The sequence below is a fragment of the Callorhinus ursinus genome, unplaced genomic scaffold, assembly GCF_003265705.2.
Source record: "Callorhinus ursinus isolate GAN/ISIS: 27379988/994484 unplaced genomic scaffold, GSC_fseal_2.0 scaffold20, whole genome shotgun sequence".
Lineage (NCBI taxonomy): Eukaryota > Metazoa > Chordata > Mammalia > Carnivora > Otariidae > Callorhinus > Callorhinus ursinus.
The window spans coordinates 26,626,808-26,649,938 of NW_027397082.1; the positions used below are offsets into that span (position 1 = coordinate 26,626,808).

General features: G+C 39.2%; 1 protein-coding gene across 2 annotated transcripts in view; it reads right to left on the bottom strand.

Moving 5' to 3' along the window:
• Window positions 1-22,632, bottom strand: part of TNKS2 (tankyrase 2) — a 71,189-nt gene extending 48,557 nt beyond the window's left edge. Inside the window, exons 1-6 of one of the 2 annotated variants that reach the window (XR_012381714.1) lie at window positions 22,151-22,632; window positions 7,749-7,973; window positions 5,511-5,606; window positions 1,949-1,985; window positions 1,707-1,782; window positions 1,248-1,342 (exon numbers count right to left, since the gene is read on the bottom strand). Coding sequence is in view for 1 of the 2 variants with exons in the window: in XM_025880541.2 (XP_025736326.1) it covers window positions 1,248-1,342; window positions 1,707-1,782; window positions 1,949-1,985; window positions 5,511-5,606; window positions 7,749-7,973; window positions 22,151-22,349 (728 nt within the window). In the remaining variant the exon portion in view is untranslated. The remainder of the gene's footprint in view (window positions 1-1,247; window positions 1,343-1,706; window positions 1,783-1,948; window positions 1,986-5,510; window positions 5,607-7,748; window positions 7,974-22,150) is intronic. The other variant, XM_025880541.2, reaches the window with a different exon arrangement.
• Window positions 22,633-23,131: the final 499 nt, after the last annotated feature.

Below are 23,131 nucleotides of genomic sequence, written 5' to 3' on the forward strand. Positions count from 1 at the left end.
CGCCTGAGCCACCTAGGCGTCCCAGATTTATTTATTTTAGAGAGAGAGAGAGAGAGCACTCAAGCATGCTCCCCACTGAGTGTGGAGCCCAATGCGGGGTTCAATCTCACAAGCCCAAGATCATGACCTCAGTGGAAATCAAGAGTCAGATACTCAACCGACTGAGCCACCCAGGCACCCCTCACCATTTTTTATTGTATGATTTCTAACCCGAGCACCAATTTCATTCCCCAACTATCTACTGGCTACCTCTACTTGAGTTTCCTTCATCATCTCATGAAACCAAGAGTTCTGGTTCCAAAATAATTCTTCCAAAATAATTTTCCCTCCTGGATTTTAGTATGTGTATCACTGGGTATCAGTCACTCAGCTTCAGAATTTGAAATGTAGTTATCTTTTTATTCCTTTCTCTCTCCTCACATCCAGTCAACAAATCTTACCCATTCTTACACTATAGTATCTCTTGCACCTGTGTCTTTATTTCCATTCCTCTGCAACATTATTATAGATCCTCATTATGCCTGAACCCTTATAATGATTACTCTCACTGCTCTTTGACCTCTGGTCCTTCTCTCCGAACTACCTTACACATTGCAGCCAGAATGTGTTCCTTAAAACTCCTCTTTTAGAAAAAATCTTTCCCCTTGCTTAAGATCTTTCTTAAGAAGATCTTAAGGCTCACAGCGTGAATTCCTTAGACTAGAATACCAAGTCCTCTAAAACCTGGTTCTTACCTATTTCTCCAACCCTAACCTTCATTTCTCCCCTGTGTAAATCATCTGCTTCAGCCACACTGGTCTAGTCATTGTTTCTTAAATATGCTGTAATATCTGCTTTAGCACATCCTCTCACACAAATTCTCTTGCACAATGATGTTCCCTAAACTCTCTGCTTTCTTGAGCTGAGTCCAGGTTGAGTATCACCTCCTCCTGAAGGATTTTCTATCCAGTACAGCCATCACTGAGAGTTCCCTCCTGGGAACTCCTACCGTACTATCTCTATTATCACCTCACACTTAGTAGAGAACTTATATTGTTAGGTACCTAGTCATGCTTCCTAAGGTGTAGCGTAAGCCCTCTAAGTGGTGGCTTTAAGGTTTTATAATTCCTGTGTCCTTAGAGCAATCTGCATATTGTAAAAGCTCAATGCTTATACTATTTAGCAAGAAGATTTTTATATGGTTACAGAGATTATTATAAAGACAGTAACATTTAAGTAATCCTCATTTTTTCCCAATGCTTACTTACCCTTTATCTTTAGCATGGACATCAGCTCCGTGTTGCAGTAACAGCTGTACAATTTTTACTCTGTTGTATCCTGCTGCCAAGTGCAATGGAGTTGACTGAAATATTAATCAAATGAATGAAATTACAGTAATAGCTAAAAAAATGTGAAAAGGTAAAAAACCAAATATAATACCAGAATTCCAGAAAAAAACTCACCATCTTCATAGTTATCATTTTGGTTTTACAAAATCCAACACATTTACCAAAGGCATAGTATAAAAGTTTGTAAGTTCATTATTATAAGGCAGAAGCAAACAACTAAATGTTTATCAATAAAATTTTACTAAGTTTAAGAATTAATTCAAATTACTGCTTAAAAGAAAGTATCAGCATTCTCATCAAATGTTTTAATTTTTAGTAAGACAAACGCATTTCCATGTTCCCAGGAGGATGCACAAGCTTAGCTGTAAAAGGAAGTACCTTTCTGCCATCACTTGCATGGCAGTTGACATTTAAGGGTGTCAGCAGAGCCATCATTTTCTCTTCATTGCCACTCCTAGCACACAAAAAAACGTATTAGCAATTTGTATTCTTCATCAGATCCTATCTGGAGACATATATGTGAGCAAACAAAAATTCATTCTCTTTTAAAGTTTGCTTATTATTTAAAAAAATTAATGATGAAGTTATTCACGATACATATTTATAACACCAGTACACACCTGGCACTTTCCAAAAGTTCATCTTTCTTATATTCACCTGTGAATTAGGGGGAAAAAATTAAAAAAAAATTAATCACAAAAGTAATAACTTAATGCATAAAGATCCTCATGAACTATATTTAAAGTAGATAAATCTGGAAATAAATTTCCAATAAATACAAAATGATTAACACAATATTGTGCAGTTTAAAAATATTTATGTGAAGAACATGGAATACATTTGTTATGAAAGTAAAAAAAAAAAATCCAGTATTACATAATGAAGCTATTTGAAAACAGTATGCACCAAAAAAAGATAGCCAAGAAGAAAATATACCAAAATTTCAACAAAGTTTGTCTTAGGTGGTAGGTTACTGTGAGCTTTTCCTTTTCTTTTTCCTCCTCAAATTTCCTAAAACTAATGTTATTTGTGCAACGGACAAAATGCACCCACAACTTCATTCAAAAGTAACACAAAACAAAATCCAATATGTCAACATTACAGAGATAACAAAAGATAATCTTATGGCATCACCAACTGGATATAATCCTTAATATTTTTATCAATGCAGAAGATTTTTCAACACTAAAATTATATTATTGCTACTTTAAATATATACAAATAAGAACAGGATTAAATGTAAACTCTTTATGCCCATAGCTTAGCTTCCATATTTACAAATGCATACAAACAAAACTTTAAAATGAAAACAACTTAAATTAACATAATTTAATGTAATGGACAGTGTTTATTGATTTGCTGAAATAAAATCCAAACTGCTGTCCACAATACAAATATATTTGTATTTGTAAAATACATTTGTATTTTACAAATGTAAAATACATTTGTAAGAAATGGTATAGTGAAGGGGGAAATGAACACTGAAGTGATAGTTTCAATAACAGCTTGCTTTTCTAGAACCTCTTTGGCGACTGGTCTAAATTTTCCTGGTAATACCAGAAGAAATATCACAAAGCCCTAGCATAAGAGCTCATAGCAGAACACCTCAGGCTCTTGACTATTAGATCAGACATGATTCTAATGGTGATCACACAGATAAGAATACAGAAAACAATATGGCAGAGAGCTTTTTAAGAGGAAACACTCTGATGAGGAAGAAACATATGAAGGGGATACTACCATTCAAAAAAGCTTGAGAGTCTAAAATGAACCTGAGACTAAGCCTTATACACGTTAATAGGTTCCAAAGACATGAATATGTTATGAGAGAACATTAACTGACATGCTTCAAGGTAATGAAACTGGTATGACCAGAATCCACTGTTTAGAAAAGATAATGGTTAGAGCTTTTTGAAAGGTTTTCATTAAAAAAAAAAAAAGATTAAAATACATTAAAAAAATAGTATATAAAGGGGTAAAACATGTTATCTGGAAAACTCAGGGACATTTATTATCATTTTTTTAGATTTTAAAATATTTTACTTTTTAAAACTGACAGCCTATATAAAACCTTATCATAAAACCATATACATTACAAAAAAATTTTTTTAAAAGATTTTATTTATTTATTTGAGAAAGAGAGAATGAGAGATAGAGAGCACGAGAGGGAAGAGGGTCAGAGGGAGAAGCAGACTCCCCGCTGAGCAGGGAGCCCGATGCGGGACTCGATCCTGGGACTCCAGGATCATGACCTGAGCCGAAGGCAGTCGCTTAACCGACTGAGCCACCCAGGTGCCCACATTACAAAAAATTTTTATCAGAACTGCAATGCATAGAAAAGTAGCATTTTTAGGCAGTTCTGGCTTGGAAATATCAATTCTTTGATTTCAAAAGGAGATGTTTCATAAACCTACTCACTGGTCACATTAATTTCTGAGATTTCAAATATTTTAAGCTACTTTCTTTTTATTTTAATCACCAGGTGCTCATCCCAAGTGCACTCCTTAATCCTCATCACCTATTTCACCCATCTTCCCACCCACCTCCCCTCTGCTAACCATCAGTTTTGTTCTCTATAGTTGAGTCTATTTCTTGGTTTCTCTTTTTTCCCCTCTTTGCTTGTTTTTTTTTTGTTGTTGTTGTTTCTTAAATTCCTCACAAGAGTGAAATCATATGGCATTTGTCTTTCTCTGACTTCTTTCACTTAGCATATACTCTCTAGCTCTATCCATGTTGTTGCAAATGGCAAGAATTCATCGTTTTATGGCTGAGTAATATTCCATTGTGTATATATACATCTTTTTTACCCATTTATCTATGGACACTTGGGCTGCTTCTGTATCTTGGCTACTGTAAATAATGCTTTTATAAACATCAGAGTGCACGTATCCCTTTGAATGAGAGTGTTTTTGTATCCTTTGGGTAAATACCCAGTAGTGCAATTGCTGGATCGTATGGTAGCTCTATTTTCAACTTTTTGAGGAACCTCCATACTGTTTTCCAGAGTGGCTGCACCAGTTTGCATTCCCACCAACAGTGCACAAGGGTTCCTTTTTCTCTACATCCCCACCAACATCTGTTGTTTCTCGTGTTGATTTTAGCTATTCTGTCAGGTGTAAGGGGATAGCTCATTGTAGTTTTGATTTGCATTTCCCTCATGATAAACGATGTTGAGCATCTTTTTTTTTTTGAGAGAGAGAGAGAGAGAGAACACGCGTGTGCATGGCAGTGGGGTGGGGAGGGACAGAAGGAAAGGTAGAGAGAGAGAATCAATGCTGGGCATGGAGTCTGATGCAGGGCTCAATCTCATGACCCTGAGATCCTGACCTGAGCCGAAATCAAGAGTTGGAGGCTAACTGAGCCACCCAGGTGCCCCAATGTTGAGCATCTTTTCATGTGTCTGTTGGCCATCTATATGTCTTTTGGGAAATATCTGTGCATGTCTTCGGCCCATTTTTTAATTGGATTATTTGTTTTTTGGATGTTGATTTTTCTAAGTTCTTTATATATTTTGGATACTAATCCTTTATTAGAGATGTCATTTACAAATATCTTCTCCCATTCTGTAGGGTGCCTTTTAGTTTGTTGCCTGTTTCCTTCTCTGTGCAAAAGCTTTTTATTTTGATGTAGTTCCAACTGTTTATTTTTGCTTAGAAAAGTCAGGGACATTCAAAGAACATCCTGAATATATGATAGTAACACACAATTATCTATTACCCCTGACCGAAATAAGGCAGGAAGCACAAATTTAAACACCAATCTAAAAAGAAAAAAGAGAAGTTTTACTTTTCTCAGACAAGAATCAAATGCCAATTGTCCAGATGTAGAAAAGAGTAACAACTGAATTGATAGTATTTTGAAAATCTAGTTGAAGTCATTAACTACAGGAAGCAGACCATCTACCTAGCAAGCTCAATTCTGTATATTCTTTTTTTTTTTAATTTTTTTAAAGTTTTTATTTATTTATTTGACAGAGAGAGACAGTGAGAGAGGGAACACAAGCAGGGGGAGCGGGAGAGGAAGAAGCAGGCTTCCCACCAAGCAGGAGCCCGATGCGGGGCTCGATCCCAGGACCCTGGGATCATGACCCGAGCTGAAGGCAGACGCCCAACCGACTGAGCCACCCAGGTGCCCCAATTCTGTATATTCTTCCTAGAATACCCAATGAGTACATAGACTTACCGGTCAGCACTGCTTTGGCAGACGGGTCTGCTAAATCTAATGCTGTCCTTCCGTCTGTATTCCGGATGGTTGGCTCAGCTCCATGCTGTAAGAGCACTGCAACATAGCAACATTACCTTTCAAAATGATAATCATGACAATCTGATTTTAGTAAATCATCTCAAAAATTCTGGTCCAGAAGTCTGAGTTATTTAAAGACCTTTCATATCCTGATAGCATGCTAAATGTTATATTTTAAAGATAAGATTGTATAAAATATTGCATTATTTAATGTATAAGACACGTTAAATAAATGTCCCCTAAGCTCAATGTCAGGTTTCCTTTGCTTTGTGACTAAGGAGATAAAAGTATAGAAGGAAATAAAAGGCTAGTTTGCTTGAAAGCTTGTTCTCTCATTCCAAATGAATGACTGTCTATGTTAGACTGTCCTATCATAAAAAAAATGGAACTTCTAAAGCTATGGATAGCCCAGGAATAGGGATCTATAGAATTAAAAAAGAAAAATAAAATCACACAGGTAAATTCTTTAAAAAAGAAAAAAATACTCTCTGTAGGGTTAACAAACCCCAAGTCAAACCGTTACATTACATCCTAAAGCACATAAAAAGACTTGTGCTATATTCTGTATTGTTATTTGTTATATAAGGATATTCTAGCACACTCTACATAAGTAAGGTGCTGGGGAAAGACAGGCAAATACATGCAGGAAGGGGAGCCTACCTCCTGTTCTTTGACAGGGTTATATTCACTCCACTCTACTACTACCTGTAATAGGGCTGGCCAATAGAAATAAAATGTGAGCCATATATGTAATTTAAAATTTTCTAGTAGCCACATTAAAAAAAATAAAAAGTAACAGGTTAAGTTATTCTAAACACATTTTACTTAGCCCAATATACCCAAAGTACCACCATTTCAGTATTTTTATATTGTAATCAATATAAAATTGAGATTTTTGCATTCTTTTTTTTTTTCAAAGTAAATCTACGAAATCTGGTTTGTAAAAAGTACATCTCAATTCAAATTAGCCATATTACAAGTCCTCAGCTACCATACTGGACAGTGAAGACCTATAACTATATTTGGAAAACCCTACATTATTAAAGCTGATTATTTATATGCCTGAGACTCAGGAACTAGAAAAGAACTATGAGCAGAGGGAGTAGCAACTTAGATAACACACAGGAAAGGAGAATTGGGCAGAGGTTACTAGGTAATGTGTTTTGTATCTTTATAAATGACCTAACCTGAACTAACTTGACCAGTATAAATAGTGATTTGGGGCTTTGGGATGAGGGGAGAACAGTTAAGTCCAGCTTAGAGTACCTGGATTTTTCCTAATGCAAAGAGCTGGTTTTCTATCTGTCTCCAGGATTTCAACTGCCCCTGTTTTGCATCAGGAAATAGAGCTAAGGTAAGCAGAGTCCAAAATCCCTGACTAGTAGGCTCAGAAAAGTCAATACCAGATTAATGAAAACTCTCAAATAAGCAACCTTTTCAATGATAATTTTGTCAGTGATCAACCTGTCAGGAAATTCTCTATCATTTGTTAAAGCATTCTAAATGACTGATAATTTGTCCTTCAAATGTTTCTGTACTTATCCTGCCATTTTTTTCTACAACAACCCTACTTCAAGCCCTCATCATTTCTCATCTGGGTTATTCTACAGCTTCCTAGCTGGTCTCTCTGGTGCCATCTATTCAACCTAGCCCCCATCAGATCATTCTTTTGAAAACATGCTACTCTCATCAGACTGTTTCCTTAGAAGTCTTCAATGATTCCCTACTACCTCCATAAAAATATCAAGCTCCCTAACCTGGAATTCAATGCTCTTTTAAAGAAGTCTACCTAACTTTCCAATCTTTCTCCCACTACTTCCTGTAAAGACTCCAGGAAGAAGCAACTTGACTCCAACCAAGTCACAGTAATCAGTTCCCTCTAATACTTCCTGTTCACGTCCACCATGACTTTACCTGGTTCTTCATGTGTCTTACTCTCTCAGAAGAATCTAAATTTCTAGTGAACAGGAATTTTGTATGCTCTTCTTTAAAGAACTTAAGCTTAGTACCATATAAAAACAGACACTCAGTAAATAATGGTTAGATTAAATCACAAAGTGTTCTTTAGTATTTAAATTCAGCCTGGCAGAACTTGATCATATTCACAAATGAATTCAATTTAGACTTAGAATAGTAACAAACTGTTTCAGGAAAATTCAGGAGAGTAAATAGTCTTACCGATGCAAACATCAATCTTTCCTTTAATTGCAGCTTCATGGAGGGGGGTATAATTCCAATTATCACGAGCATTTGGGTCTGCACCATGTCGCAAAAGGAGACTAACTACTTCAGCGTGACCAAAAGAACATGCATTGTGAAGAGGAATAAGCCCCCCATCATCACGTGCTTGGACATTTGCACCATTCTGAAGCAAATATTCAACTACATCTTTCCGCCCAAAACCTAGAAGAAAGCAAATTATCCACATTTAGTTCGCCAAAGAAAATATATTAATTAGTGTCGCTATGTACTAGCCATGCTAAAATGTCTTTGGATGAAGAATAACAAAAGATTCAACAATTCAAAAAATAACTGATGAAAAGAGGATCTGGAATATATCACTAATCTTAACGAGAAAGCCAAGGGTCTCTCTAACAGTTTAGGTAATACAGCTGATCCTTGAACAACATGGGTCTGAAATGCATGGGTCCACTTATAAGCAGATTTTTTACAGCACTGTAAATGTATTTTCTCTTCGTTATTACTGTAAGAATACAGTATACAGTAAATATAATATACAAAATATGTATTACTTGACCGTTTATATTATCAGTAAGGCTTCTATGGTCAACAATAGGCTGTTAGTGGTTAAATTTTGGGAGAGTCGAAAGTCATATGCAGATTTCTGACTGCACAGGGGGTCAACACCCCAACCCTCACGTTGTTCAAGGGTCAACTGTACTACTAGCTTCAGAGAATGGTTATGAAATAGGTGACCGAAAGCCCAATATTCAAATGTTTTCCACTCTAGAATAGCATTTCTAATTGCAAATATGGAGTTCTGCATATTTAGAGTGCATATATTTTTAGATGTGCTAAGTATATAACTCTTGCTACAGAATCCCTTTCCCACATCTATCTCATAAAATGGTTCCACTAAATTGAGGGACTATGAGATAGCAACAAAAGAAATCTGCTTACAGTTTATATTTGTCTATGCAGTGAAGATAAAAGTGATCCTAGGCAAAGGTGTGATGTCAGGTGTCTTCAAAGGAGCCCCTACTTTGTCACATGCACAACACAAGCAACTTCTTTCTAGGTAGGAGGCCTCCTTTAAAAGACCACGTCCCACAGTTCTGCTGTAACTGCCCCCATATCAAACAAAATGAAAAAGTCCTACAACTCATTTATAATGGTTTATGGATTTAGTACCAATGAATTTCAATCTCTTACCATTCTGATTCTCACATAACAGCACTTAAAACCTTTTTACAGCTAAAAAAATGAAATGAAAAGAATTTCAGGCATATGTTAAAGCAGATGGGCAGGTATACGTGTGTGCTGGGAGAGAGAGAGGACCCTTCTTACTCATCTAAAGTTTTACCCCAATATTCTTAAAACCACCAAGGCTGAATACTAGTTCTTCTAAGACCAGAGTGGGAGCTGAATGAGAAAGCAGTGGTAGAATGTTTTTAAGGTGTATGCCCAGGGCTGGCCTAGTTGCAGCCGATGGAAGAAATGAAAGAATTAGATGGCTGCAAAGATTAACTGGATTCTATGTTTTAATATTTCTAGGCTCCATGTCACAAAAATGAGTATCTTTGTATCTCTGATTCTCCTTATTCTCAAAGAGTTCACAATTTAAGACAGGGAGAAACAAGAGCCAAGAATTTCAATACAATATGACTGCCATAATAGAGGTATATATAAAACGTTACTAGAGTCCAAAGAAGGGAATACCCAAATTGGGGGAAAGCAGAGACTAAGAAGGACTACCCAAGGAGATTCCAGCAATGACATCTGAGCTGAAGGCTTACAGAAGAATTAAGGGGTCATTAGGAGAATGGGGAGAGGGAAAATGAGGGGAAGGATCGGAATAAGGGAAGAGCACAAGCCGAAGAGACAAAATGTACACAAGCATGGAAGCATGAAAGAGCAAATTATTCCTAATAGGATACAGAATGCCAATTAGGCAGATGCCAGATGAGGAAGAACCTTTTATATGTCATGCTAAGGTAGCATCTGGATTTTGTCTATGGAATAGTGAATAGTGTTTTTTAAAACTGTTTTCAGGCAGATTTTAACAGAATCATTTTCTGTCCTTAAAATCTGAGATATAATTGACATAAAACATATTAGTTTCAGGCATACAATATAATAATTCAATATTTATATATGTTGTCAAATGATCACAGTAAGTCTAGTTAACATCCATCACCACGCATAATTACAAATTTTCTTATGATGAGAACTTTTAAGATCTAATCTCTCATCCCTTAGCAACTTTCAAATATATAGTGATTAACTATAGTCACCATACTGTACATTACATCCACAGCACTTACTTATTTTTGTAATTGGAAGCTTGTATCTTTGGACCACCTTTACTCATGCACCCTCCCCATCCCCTACTTCTGGCAACCACCAATCTATCTATGAGTTTGGGTTTTTGTTTTGTTTTATAAGATTCCACATATAAGTGAAATCATACAGTATTTCTTTCTTTTAGTTAGCATAATGCGCTCAAGGTCAATCCATGTCACAAATGGTAGTATTCCACTCTTGTGGTTTAAATAATATTCCGTTATAAATATATACATATACCACATTTCCTTCATTCATCCATCAATTGACACTTAGGCTGCTTCAGGTCTTGACTATTGTAAACAACACTGCAATGAACAGGGGTGTGCATATATCTTTTTTTTTTTTTTAAGATTTTATTTATTTATTTGAGGAGAGAGAATGAGAGAGAAAGCACATGAGATGGGGGGAGGGTCAGAGGGAGAAGCAGACTCCCTGGTGAGCAGGGAGCCCGATGCGGGACTCGATCCTGGGACTCCAGGATCATGACCTGAGCCAAAGGCAGTCACTTAACCAACTGAGCCACCCAGGCGCCCGTGCATATATCTTTTTGAGCTAACAATTCCTAATGAAATCTTATAAAATTCCAATATATGGCATGATCACTGCAAAAATACCCAATGCCTGGTACATAACTGGTACTTACAGGGCTGCAAATTAACTGAATTCAGTGTAATGATACAATTCAGGGTGAATCCTCCTTCTTCAAAAGCCCTCACAAAGACCCAAAGAAAATTATCCCTGTATTGCTGAGGCATCTCTTAGAAATAGTATGAAAAATACTGCTATACATTTTAAGCGGTTACTGAAGAACAAGCAAATATCTAGTAGTGTTTAAAAACAACAAAAAACAAAGCACTGCTCTGCATCTTTCTTTAAAAAAAATCTAATAATATCCCAGAAATCAACTTCTATCAGTACCTATTTGTTGGACGTATCATAATTTAACTACAGATCTTCCTCAACTTCTGATGGGGTTATACCCTGATAAACCCATTAAAATGAAAATACTCAAGTAAAAAATGCACTTAATACACCTAACCCACTGAACATCAATCATAGCTTAGCCTAGCCCACCTTAAATGTGCTCAGAACACTTATATTAAATTAGCCTACAACTGGGCTAAATCATTTAACACAAAGCCTATTTTATAACAGTGTTGGGTATTCCTGTAATTGGATACTGTTACTGAAAGAGTAACATAATGGTTGCACAGAATTGCTTTAAGTGAATTGGTTGTTTACCCTTGTGATTGCATGGCTGACTGGAGCTGCAGGTCAATGCCCCTTCCCAGCATCATGAGTATTGTACTGCAGAGTGCCAGCCCAGGAAAAGATCAAAATTCAAAATCTGAAGTATGGATTCTACTGAATGCATACCACTTTTGCACCACTGTAAAACTGTACAATCATAAGTCAAACCATCATCAATTGGAGATCTGCAGTTCCTTTCTCATGGACAGTTACTAATTTTTTGCTACTGTAGACAATGTTGCCAGAAGTAACTAAAAAGAGAAGAGAAAACTGACACCATCTGGTAACTTCTTTAATTTGGGGACAGAGAAGGAATGGGGGTGACAATCAGATCTCTGAGAAACAAAACAGGTTCTGCGGGTTAAGATGATTTGGTTTTGCAAATGCTTTGTAAGGTGCTTGTGGATCAAATACCAAGTAGAAAGTTCTGCAGATCTTGAACTCAGGAAACCAGTATGAGCTAGAGCTGTGACCATCAAGATGGCATTTGAAGCCATGCGTGAAAATAAATGAGGCTGACGACAAAGCACTAGTTTTCTATCCGTTTTGTTGAAAGAGGTGTACTTTCTATCAAATATCCATCATTTTTCATCTTGCACCTTAGTCTCTTATCTTCTCAAGGTCTCTGTTCTCTCCCCACTCCCAACAACCTCTCTCTTTCTACTAGATCATTCTTGACAGTATGTAAACATGTTCTACATCTTTCATTTTATGAACAATATTTTCCCTAAACTCAAATTTCCATTTCTCTGCTCCCCTGAATAATCAAATCTCTAAAGGCTGTCACCAATTCTATCTCCTAGTCACACTTCTTCCAAATCCAGTCTGGCTTCTGCTTCTTCCTTATAACTGCTTTCATCAAGGTCATTTAAAACCTCCTTGTTACCAAATCCAAGGGACATGTTTGTCTTCATTTGACCAGACCCCTCATCAACATTTGGCAACTAAGTACTCCCTTCCTTGCTGAAACAGCCTCTCCAAAAATTTCCATTTCATCACACACTCCTGGTTTTCCTCCTGTCTCATCCATTCATTTAACAAATGGTCAGGGAATATTTGGCACTTTTCTTGGTGCCTGGGACATGCTAGTGAACAAGAGACCAAATCCCTGCCTTTGAGGAACTTCTGTTCTGTGGAGATGGGGGGAGATGAGCAATAAATGCAAAAAATAAATATGCTAGAATGTTATAGGAAAAAGAGCAGAATACGGAGAGTGATCAGGGTGTGTGTATGGAGGTGGGTTATAAAGTTGAATAGGGAGATCACCATAGGCGTTGTTGAGATGGTAACATTTGATCAAAGACTTGAAAGACAGGGAGTTAGCCTAATTGCCAACAGTATGGCCAGAGTGACTGGAGCTGAGTGAGAAAGCAGCAGCAAAGTAGGAGATGAGGTCAGAAGTAATGAGGGCCAGATATATAGGCTCGAGGACCACTCTAAGAATCTGGTGGCAACTGTCAGGATAACAGGGCAGATTCTGGATACTCTGAAGGCAGAGCCAGCATAGTTTCTCATGGACTGGATGTGCGGTGAGAGTAGGGGTGAAAAGGTGAGAGTGAGAGATGGATGACATTTAATGGAGGACACAGAAATTTTTCGACTGAGAGATAAAAGGGTGGAGCTGGCATCAACTTATATGGGAAGGCTGAAGACAAAATAGGTTTGTGGCAGAAGAGGAAGAGTTCAAGTCTTGGGCAGTCCTAGCTCCCTGAGGCCATCTTGCCTCCTCCACCCAACTTCTAAATGTCAGCATTCTTCCAGACTCAGTTCTCTATCCGTTTTTCCCTTCTTAGATGATCTCATCTACTCCTATAGCATTAAGTACCATTTAGATACACAACCTCCAAATTTAAATCTCCAGTCTAGCTAGACTCTTCACCTGAATTCCAGACAGTTTACTGGACATATCTCCACCTGGATATTTCAAAGGCATCTCAAATTCAACATATTCCCAAACTTCTCTTCATTTCCAATGACCCTTGCTCAGACCCAACCACTATTGTCTCCAGCCTGAACTATTTCAATAGTCTAATTGGGCCTCTCCACTTCTGTTCCCAGTGACCTTTAAAAAACAATCATCATGGATAGGGCGCCTGGCTGGTTCAGTCGGTTAAGCGGCTGCCTTCGGCTCAGGTCATGATCCCAGAGCCCTGGCATCGAGCCCCACGTCGGGCTCCCTGCTCAGTGGAGAGCCTGCTTCTCCGTCTCCCTCTGCTTGGCTCTCTGCCTACTTGTGCTCTCTCTCTGTCAAATAAATGAATAAAATCTTAAAAAAAAAAACCACAAAAAAACCAATCATCATGGAGTGCCCAGGTGGCTCAGTTAGTTAAGACTCCGACTTTTGATCTCAGCTCGGGTCTTGATCTCGGGGTCGTGAGTTCAGGCCCCAGGTTGGGCCCCACGCTGGGAATGGAGCCTACATAAAAAACAAAAAACAAAACAAAAAACCAAAAAAAAAAAACAAAACACCCTACCAAAAAAACAAATAAACAATCATTATTAAGTTATTTAAATTATTTAAACCATGATACAATATGTACCAGTATTATATATTATCAATGATATAATTTTTTTTTAAAGATTTTCTTTATTTGACACAAAGAGAGAGCAAGAGAGGGAACATAAGCAGGGGAAGTGGGAGAGGGAGAAGCAGGCTCCCCGCTGAGCAGGGAGCCCGATGAGGGGCTCGATCCCAGGACCCCAGGATCATGACCTGAGCTGAATGCAAACGCTTAATGACTGAGCCACCCAGGCGCCCCAGTGATATAATATTTCTTTAAAATAGTTCCCTGGCTTCCCAGTACTGCTCACAGAATAAAATTCAATCACTCTACTGTGTCTTACAAGGCATGCTGCATGAACTAGCTCTTACCTACTTCTCTAACTTCATTTCATGCCACTCTTCAGTTTCCAAGCTGTGACTCAGCTTTCTTTCAGCTTATCAAGTATGCCAACATTACTTCAGGGACTTGGTACATACTGCCCTTCTGCTTGGGCTGTTCCTCCGTTCTTCTCTGCACTTCTCACTACTCACTGTAGTCAACCCTCACTATTCATTCCTTCTACTTATTGTTTAATCCGTTTAAATGTCTCCACTTTAAGGAGACTATCCTTGACCATCCTCCAAGCAGTCCATTCTACCCACCTGTATTACTTCCTATCTTAACGTTCTGTTTACTTGGTCTCCCCCTCTTCTCCACTAGAATGCAAGCTGCAGAAAAATGGAGATTTTTGTCTTTGTTGTTCACAGCAATGTGTGTTGGTATTTACTAAAATGTGAATTTACTATTTACTTATCTCCTGGACTCTTAAGTTCCATAAAAGGCAGGAACTAGTCTCTCTTAATTTATCATTACTGTCCCAGTGTCCTTCATACTGTGTGGCACACAGCAATTTATTGATATTTGCTGAGTTAATACATAATATGAGAAAAGGAGACTGCGAAGTAAAATTAAGAAAGAATGACACTGCAGAAGCCAAGAAGGAAAAGGTTAAGGAGGAAAAAGCCCAATCTCTTGCCACTATGCTCTGACTTGAGTCTTCCCTTATCTCTGCCTGGTCATCATTGATCTTACTGTCCTCTCCAAGTAAGTCATCCACAGTTGCCCCAATTAATGGTTCTGCTACCCCAGCCATTCAGTACCCACATGGACGAAGAAATACTTTTGGAAAAGAATTCTTGATCTGGAGAGTAAGAGAAAAGTAATCAGAATAAAGAAAAATTAGTAAAAGTACCCCTTCTTTTGGAAAGTTACTCGATGTGCTGAAGAACCTTTAGAAGGATCACTATTTTTCAGTGGTAATCAACACATCTGAAGTAATTAAAATGGAGACTCACAGGCTAACTTCTCAAAAAAGGTGAGGTGGGCACAGAAATAACTTTAGTTGAACATGTGGTTGTTGCAACAGATAGTGTCAATTAGGAAGATACCTGTTCTGAATGATTGGTGATCTAGCTGAAGACAGGTCAAGTAGTAGCCTTTTTTTTTTTTTTTTTAAAGATTTTATTTATTTGAGAGAGAGAGAGAGAGAGAAGCAGGACCCTGGGATCATGACCGAGCCGAAGGCTGACACTTAATCGACTGAGCCACCCCGGTGCCCAGAAGTAGCCTTTTGTTAAAATATCATTTGGGAAGAGAAGAGGGTTGCTTAAAACCAGAGTTAAAGAGACTCAATACTGACATGTATGAAAGAATACTAAAACTGAAGTTTTAGCTGGGGAGAAGATATGGGTGGAAAGGGTCAAGTTATTATAGCTACATAGTTACCAATAGTCCCAAGACACAGATGACTAATTCAATAGCTTTGTATCAACATGATTCCCTAGCCATTAAGATTACTGAAACCTGTCTGGAGACTGACAGCAGAAACCAGAACCTTTTTATTTTTTAAAAATTATTTTTTATTTGTTTTAAAGATTTGAGAGAGAGAGGGAGAGAATGGGGGGGTGTGGAGGGAGAGGGAGAAGCAGACTCCCCGCTGAGCAGGGAGCCCGATTCCAGGACCCCGAGATCATGATCTGAGGCAAAGACAGACTGAGCCACCCAGGTGCCCTCAAAATCAGCACGTTTTTAAAGTTGCATTGTAAGGACTACAATATGTGAGTGGAGGTCATGTTGCTATCCTGAAAGAGTAAATGAAGAGTTGGAGCTTTTGAAGGTCTGAAGCCACTTCTTGGCATGAAAAAAAATTATTTAGAGGGGATCAGTAAGTAGCTATTTCAAATTTTAAAATCTTTTATTTTTAGGAGTTTGGCAAAACCTTTAGATTTTTTTTTAAAAGATTTTATTTATTTGAGAGAGAGTGAGAGAGCACTAGCAGGACAGACAGAGAGGGAGAAGGAGACTCCCTGCTAAGCAGGGAGCCCGATGCAAGGCTCGATCTCAGGACCGTGAGATCATGACCTGAGCAGAAGGCAGACACTTAACCAACCGAGCCACCCACGCGCCCAAAACCTTTAGATTTAAGATGCTTCTCAAGCTCTGAGGGCTAATCCTTGATGAAATCCTCATTCTTATGGGCTCAAGAACAGCTCAGTCTTCTGGTAAGTACTCTAAAAAATTAAAAAAAAAAAAAGAAAGGAAAAAAAAAAAGCTTTGCAGGATATATTCCAATCATGGCCAGGTAAAACATGAGAAGGCATATCCTTAGAGTTAATGCCAATCTCCAAATCCTAAGGATCTCTTTACAAAGGTATCAGAAGCCTAAAGTTAGTAGTCATGGCTGCTCAGGTACACTGCTCAGGTACACTCTATTTTATAATTATGGAACAGGACCCATCTTCAAATACTGCTCCACATTTGAAAATACTGATGAAATCATATACTGAGTTTGAATTCACTAAAAAGCACCGGCAGGAAAACAAAACAGGCTTATTTGGAAAGTAAATTTGCTGATCAATAAACTGTGTCACTTAATGGTAGGTATTATGTCCTATTCATTTCTGTTCACTGGCCAAGGCCAGTACCTGGCATATAGCAGGACTTGATAAACATTTGTTTAGTACACTAATACTTTGTTGTAAGAGTAAGCAAATGACCCTCACAAGAGAATATGCAGTTGATGATTTGTGATCATTAAGGAGTCTATTCAATTTTTTTCTTGTCAAATTTCACTACTATCTCGGTGTCATCAGTTTTAGGACTATTGCCAACCACGACTATTGTTAACAACATCTTATTTTGCTACTATACTAAAACATGATTTAATCTGAATGGCTTCCAAAGAGCAGTGGAAGTCACAACAGAAAAACCAATTTAGACTCTTAGGAAGTTTCACCGAGGGCCACCACCTCCCCTTTTTTTACAGTCCAAATGTGGGATGGGCTATTGATATAACCCGTCCAATATGAAATGATAGTGATGTCCAGGCTGGGCTGTCACACAAGGTTTTGTCAGAAGGAAAAGCTCAGAAACAGAAAACGTCAACAAACACCATGAGACAGAGAAGGCTCTTGTGGTCTGGAAGTTGGGAATGTATAATCAAGAAGCCTTCAGCTTTGACTTAGACAGCCAGGACTCTTACCAGATTTTTCTGAAGGATGCCATTTTAAACCTCTCACTTACTATTAACTTTAGTTTACCAAGATCCAGAAAAGGTATTTTCCATACATATTTCTTTAGAATGAGGAATACAAGGAATAGGGTTTTGCTCAGCTCAACCTGGGATACACCACCTCTCTGGTCAGACTAGGAGAAACCTGGAAAAGAATGCCATAGCCTCTGGGTTGTTCAAATCCTGACAATTTGAATGGGGGAGTACTGAAACAGATACTCCAAACTAGTTATTACTGAAGTCAATCTCTAAGTCCAACAAGATCTGAAGAAAGAGGTATAGCTCAAGTCTTGGTAATATACTGGGAGATCTGGCAAGTCAAGAAAGATTCTGAATTCTTTGGTCTTTACTTGATATTGGTTTTTTTTTACTGATGTGGGATTTAATCATTTCCCACAACAAAAACAAATCCTGGAAACAATCTATAATTCTAGTCCTAGGTAAGGAATATGCATCCATTTTGTGCATCTCCTATAATTATGGCTTTGGCCTATAGCCAAAAGTAGGAAATGTTATTGAGATGTTTTTGGAGGTCTTCAACAGCACCATTTTGGGAAAGGATATGAATGGCAATCACAAAGGCTATTATATCTTCAGTAGCTGACTTGCTAGAACATTCAACTGGGGTAAACATTCCACTTATACCAGTCCAGATTCTGACCATTTGGTCCAACTGCCCACTCTTTCTACATCTCCGAAAGATGCCAATGTTCCAACCACTGTTTGGACACTTCCAGCCAATTCCACAGTTGAACAGATTATTAAAGGCAGTCTGACTCCTTGTAACCTTTCACCTACTGGTGCTGGTTTTGATTGCCCAAGCCACACAACTCATATCCAATATCCACTTCACTTTTCTACTTGTCTTTTACACACGTTATGACAGTCGCATTGTCTAATCGTAGTCTTCTTTCATCTCTAAAGTGACTCTAGTTTTCTATCTGTTCCTTTTATAATACATTCCAGATGCTCTAATTCTACTTCCCTCCTCTGAATAAAAAACAAAACCAGGGGCGCCTGGGTGGCCCAGCTGGTTGGGCGGCTGGACTCTTCATTTCAGTGCAGGGTCATGAGATCAAGCCCTGCACCCAGTGGGGAGTCTGCTTGAGATTCTCTCTCTCTCCCCCTCTGCCCCTTCCCTCTGCTAGCATGCTTTCCATCTCCCTCTCAAATAATCTTTAAAACAAAAACAAAAAAAGACACCAACCCCCCCAAAACCCTTTTACATGCAATTCACACAAAACTGAATATAATAGCTGAAATTCAGTTTTAGTCCAACGTAGATATGGGTAGCATATAAATACAAAACAAGTGTTACCTTGTTTAGCCAGAACTCTACAATACAAGCTCTTTTCAACTCGTCATCGTCTAATAACATATAAATATGTACCTCATCTCTTTCCATCATCTCTACATGTGAATTCCTTAAACCTAATAAATGTTTTACATATTTCTCACTGAATGATACCTCTCTGCACACCCCAAAGACCGAAGTCATGGAATTCTATCACCACCCCCAACCCCATTCTAAGATTCTAGAGAACGCTATGTATTTCTTTCTTTGGCTATGACAGACAACATGACTTTCTCCCAAAGTTTTTGTCTCTCTTTCTTTATTTTTCAGAAATAAATTCAGAGAACCAATCTCCTTTACTGAAATCTGCTGTTTTCTAGGGGATTATACTGTCAAGAATTTCAGATGCTATTGCTTTTGGCAAAATTAGACTTGCAGCCTCCCTATCCATCAACTTGCCTCTACAAGTTTTGTGATGCATTACAAAAAAAAAAATCATTCATATCCTGTGTGTGGTGGGGGACTGAAGAGGAAACAATTTTTCTCATAAGAAATGGCTTCTGAAGGGGCGCCTGGGTGGCTCAGTCCGTTAAGTGTCCAACTCTTGATTTTGGCTCAGGTCATGATCTCAGGATCACGAGATTGAGCCCCACATCGGGATCCAAGCTCAGGGAAGAGTCTGCTTGAGATTCTTTCTCTCCCTCTCCCTCTGCCGCCCCCCACCCTGAGCTCTCTCACTCTCTCTAAAATAAATAAATAAATCTTAAAAAAAACCCCAAACCAAATGGCTTCTTAAATCATATTTATCTAGAAGAAATGCCATCTAGTTTAAGAGTAAAACGCACCCACTAGAAAAAAAGTTCCTATTAATGTCGATTATTTTTCATTAACAGAAAAACTTAACTCCTTGGGAGTTAACTACTGGGAGCAAGTGCCTGTTCTTCTTCTTTTTTTTTTAAAAGATTTTATTTATTTGACAGAGAGAGAGAGACAGCGAGAGAGGGAACACAGGCAGGGGGAGTGTAAGAGGGAGAAGCAGGATTCCCGCTGAGCAGCAAGCTCGATCCCAGAACCCTGGGATCATGACCTGAGCCGAAGGCAGACACTTAGCAGACACTTAACGACTAAGCCACCCAGGTGCCCCTTCTTTTAATTTAACTCAATATTTTAGATCAGAAGACAAACCAAATTTTTCCTAAACTGTTCTATCATGATTCATTTCCTTAGTCTTCACAGATCTCATTCCTATTCCTTGGAAATCAAAACAGAAAAACAAAAATGTGTCCAGTTCCCCATAAAACCGCCAAACTTTAATTGGTTAAAAAAAAAAAAGAATTTCCCTCCACAGCTTACCCTACAATGTACAAACACCAGGAACTGCTTCGTCAAGCAGTTCCAGTCCCCACACCTACACTGAACTTCCAATGGCATGTTTATATGCACACCAACATGAGTGACAGCTGTCTACAAGAGATTATAAAATGTATTTTCCACATATAAAAGAAAATGCAGCTGGATACATTTATTTAAAAATTAAAATAGGTTCTCTCATTAATTAATAAGATTGAATTTATTCAATCTAATTGAATAATCTAAATCTAAAATCTAATCTAAAAAAGCTAATTTTTTAAAAAGTTTCTTATATGCCTGGGTTTAAATGCAGGGCTATTAATGCTCTGGTTTAATGTACACCATTAGCAACTTTTATTTTCTTACTCTCCTTTTACACCTTAAATTCTTAGTTGTATAACCTGTACCAGATAATTTGGATAAACAGTGAGACAGGTTGGTTCCCAAGACAAATTTTCCATTTCAGTCAGAGCCACATGAAATCGTTGTAAAAAACTACTCTGAAATGCTGGGAAAGAACTGAGGGTGGGATGGTGGAGGAGGAACAGGTCAGGAAGAAGCTAATCCCATAACCTCTAAATATTACTATTTTCAGATATGAACTCATTAATACACCAAATTCTTGAAAGGTAGCAACTAAGATCTTGCTTGGCTATTTTTATCCCACAGATCAAGTGAACAGAATCTAAGTAATATTACCCTTTGGATTACTTATCAGCTGGTTATGACAATTTGTCAAATCGGTCGTTTAAATGTTGACTACATGGCCAACAGGACAATCCAAATTAGCTGACAAAAGATAGCACTGATCACTAAAATTTTAGGCAAAATGGCAAACCGGTGAGATCTGACTTCAGTGTTTTTCTCCTTTCCCTTTCTGCTGCCCACAGGCTGTTTCTAGTTCTCCCATCAAACCTTCCTCTTAAAAAGGCTCCCCAAATAGGAACCCAACAAAGTTGGAACTGATAAAGAAAGCATACCTTCTAGTAGGATTTAGATTTTAAAACAGGGACAAGTTAAAGCAAACAAATCAAGTAAAGGCAATGCCTGTGAACATGGAAATTTTTCTTACACTCTCTGCTCATCATGCCTACTCCAAAAGGAGGGAACGTTTTAAAACGTATCCTTCTGCTTTTTCAAAAAATTACTTTAAACAATCATGTAATACAAAATAAAAAACCATGATTATCATTAAGTATGAGAACCTACTCCCATTTTCAATCATGCATAGCTCACCTGAGAATACAGTCATGATCTTTTCTCCAAGTGAAAGGTATAAATGCTTTATGGAAATAAACTGAGTATTTCATCCCTAGTTCTTTTAAATTCTTCAATTAAACTAAATACCTTTATATCATAAAGTCAACCTAGTAAATATTAAAGGAAATGTAATTCAAACGATCTCTCAGAATGAGGTGAGGTTCGTCCCAATTTCAATTCTAGATCCAACCTGAAGTACCTCCACCATCTTTTCCTCTCATCCTACCACTTTCCACCCAACTTGTGTGTATGTGGCAGCCACGACCCGCCCCCACCCACCCTAAGTCAGATCTCAGTTTACCCAAACTTGACTATTTCCAGTTCTAGCCTCTCCAGAAACTTGCTAATAATGACTGACTCCCCTGATAAACCCATTAACACTAATGTGTCAATGGCTAATTAAGCTACTCCTCCTAAATTACATCCTTGTATTTTACAAAGGCCTTTAAGACCTTAACCCAAAGCATTAATAAAGTTATAGTGGAACTTGCAAGAACGATAAATTTTGGAGATAACTGGCCTTTCAAACCACAAGGTCTACTGCGTCCCCTACCCTTTCTTGTGTATGGAAGGCTCTTGGAGTAGCAAGACCGGAAGTTGGTACAGGTATTGTTGATACAAAACAAAGCAAAAAAAAAAAAAAAAATCCAGTGAGTGGGGCACGCTCGCCCCCTAGCCCCATGTTCTCGCCTCGGTCCCCAATCGATGAGAACGAGACGACCAGCACCGGAGTCCTAGGGGGAACAGCTGGGGGCAGAGGAGCACAGTGTTTGGTTTCAGGCCTGGGAGCCAGGGTGGGCAGGTGGGGTGTAGGGCGAGGCGAGGCGACGTCGGTCCCACTTACCTGCGGCAAAGTGGAGCGGGGTGGATTTCCTGCCTGCCGTGTCGCGGCTGTTCACTTTCTCGGGGGTCACTAGCCTCTTGACTCGCTCCACGTCCCCGTTGCGGCACGCCTCGAACAGCTCGCGGGCGGCTGGCTCCACGGCCTCGGCCGCCGCACCCGCGCAGGCCGCGCCCCCGCCGGCGCAGCGGCGGCCCGACATGATCCTGGCCGCCGCCGCCGCCAGCAGCAGCGCCAGCAACGGCAGCAGGAGCCCCGGCCCTGCGAGCAAGAGGGCGAGGCCCCCCGGAGGAGACGCGCTCAGGGCCCGGGCCGCTGGGCTCCCTGCTGTCACCGGGGTCGGCGCAGTCCCATGGCCGCGCCGCCGCGCGCCCCTCGCTCGGCCCCGCGACCCCGGGCTGCCCCTCCGCGGCGGAGGCAGCGCGAACCCGCCGTTCCGGCCCCAAAGCGACGCGGCGGCGGAAGCAAGCGAGACCCCTCCTGCCAGCTCCGCTGAGCCCTGGGAGGGCACGTGACGTGGTTGGTGCGGCGCGTGCGCAGTGGGGGGAGACCGGCCCGGCAGGTTTCGGCAAGCGGGGCCTTGCGGAGGGGCTTGTGGGAAATGCGAGGCGAAAACCTCTGGCCGCGGGATGAGAGGGGCTTCGTCCCACCGCCATCTTTGCAGTGGGTTTTGCTAAAGTCGAATGGTTTTGGTTTGTGTTTTTTTAAGGCATGGATTTCCTGAGATGAATTTCCTTATTGTTATTACACTGAAAAGAGCCGTTTGAAAGTTCCCCCCCAATCTTGCATATTATTTTGGAATTCTTAGTGTGGAAATTTTCCATTTTTCAGCTTTCACAATCCCTGAGGGATTTCTTTTCCGTTTTCTTTACTGTCTCTTCCTTTCCCCTGCAACTGCTATTCTGTTGTTTCTTGTGAGTCACATCTCAAAAACAAATGAATTTCTTTCCACTTAATGGGACGTTTGGATGAGCTGCCCCAAGT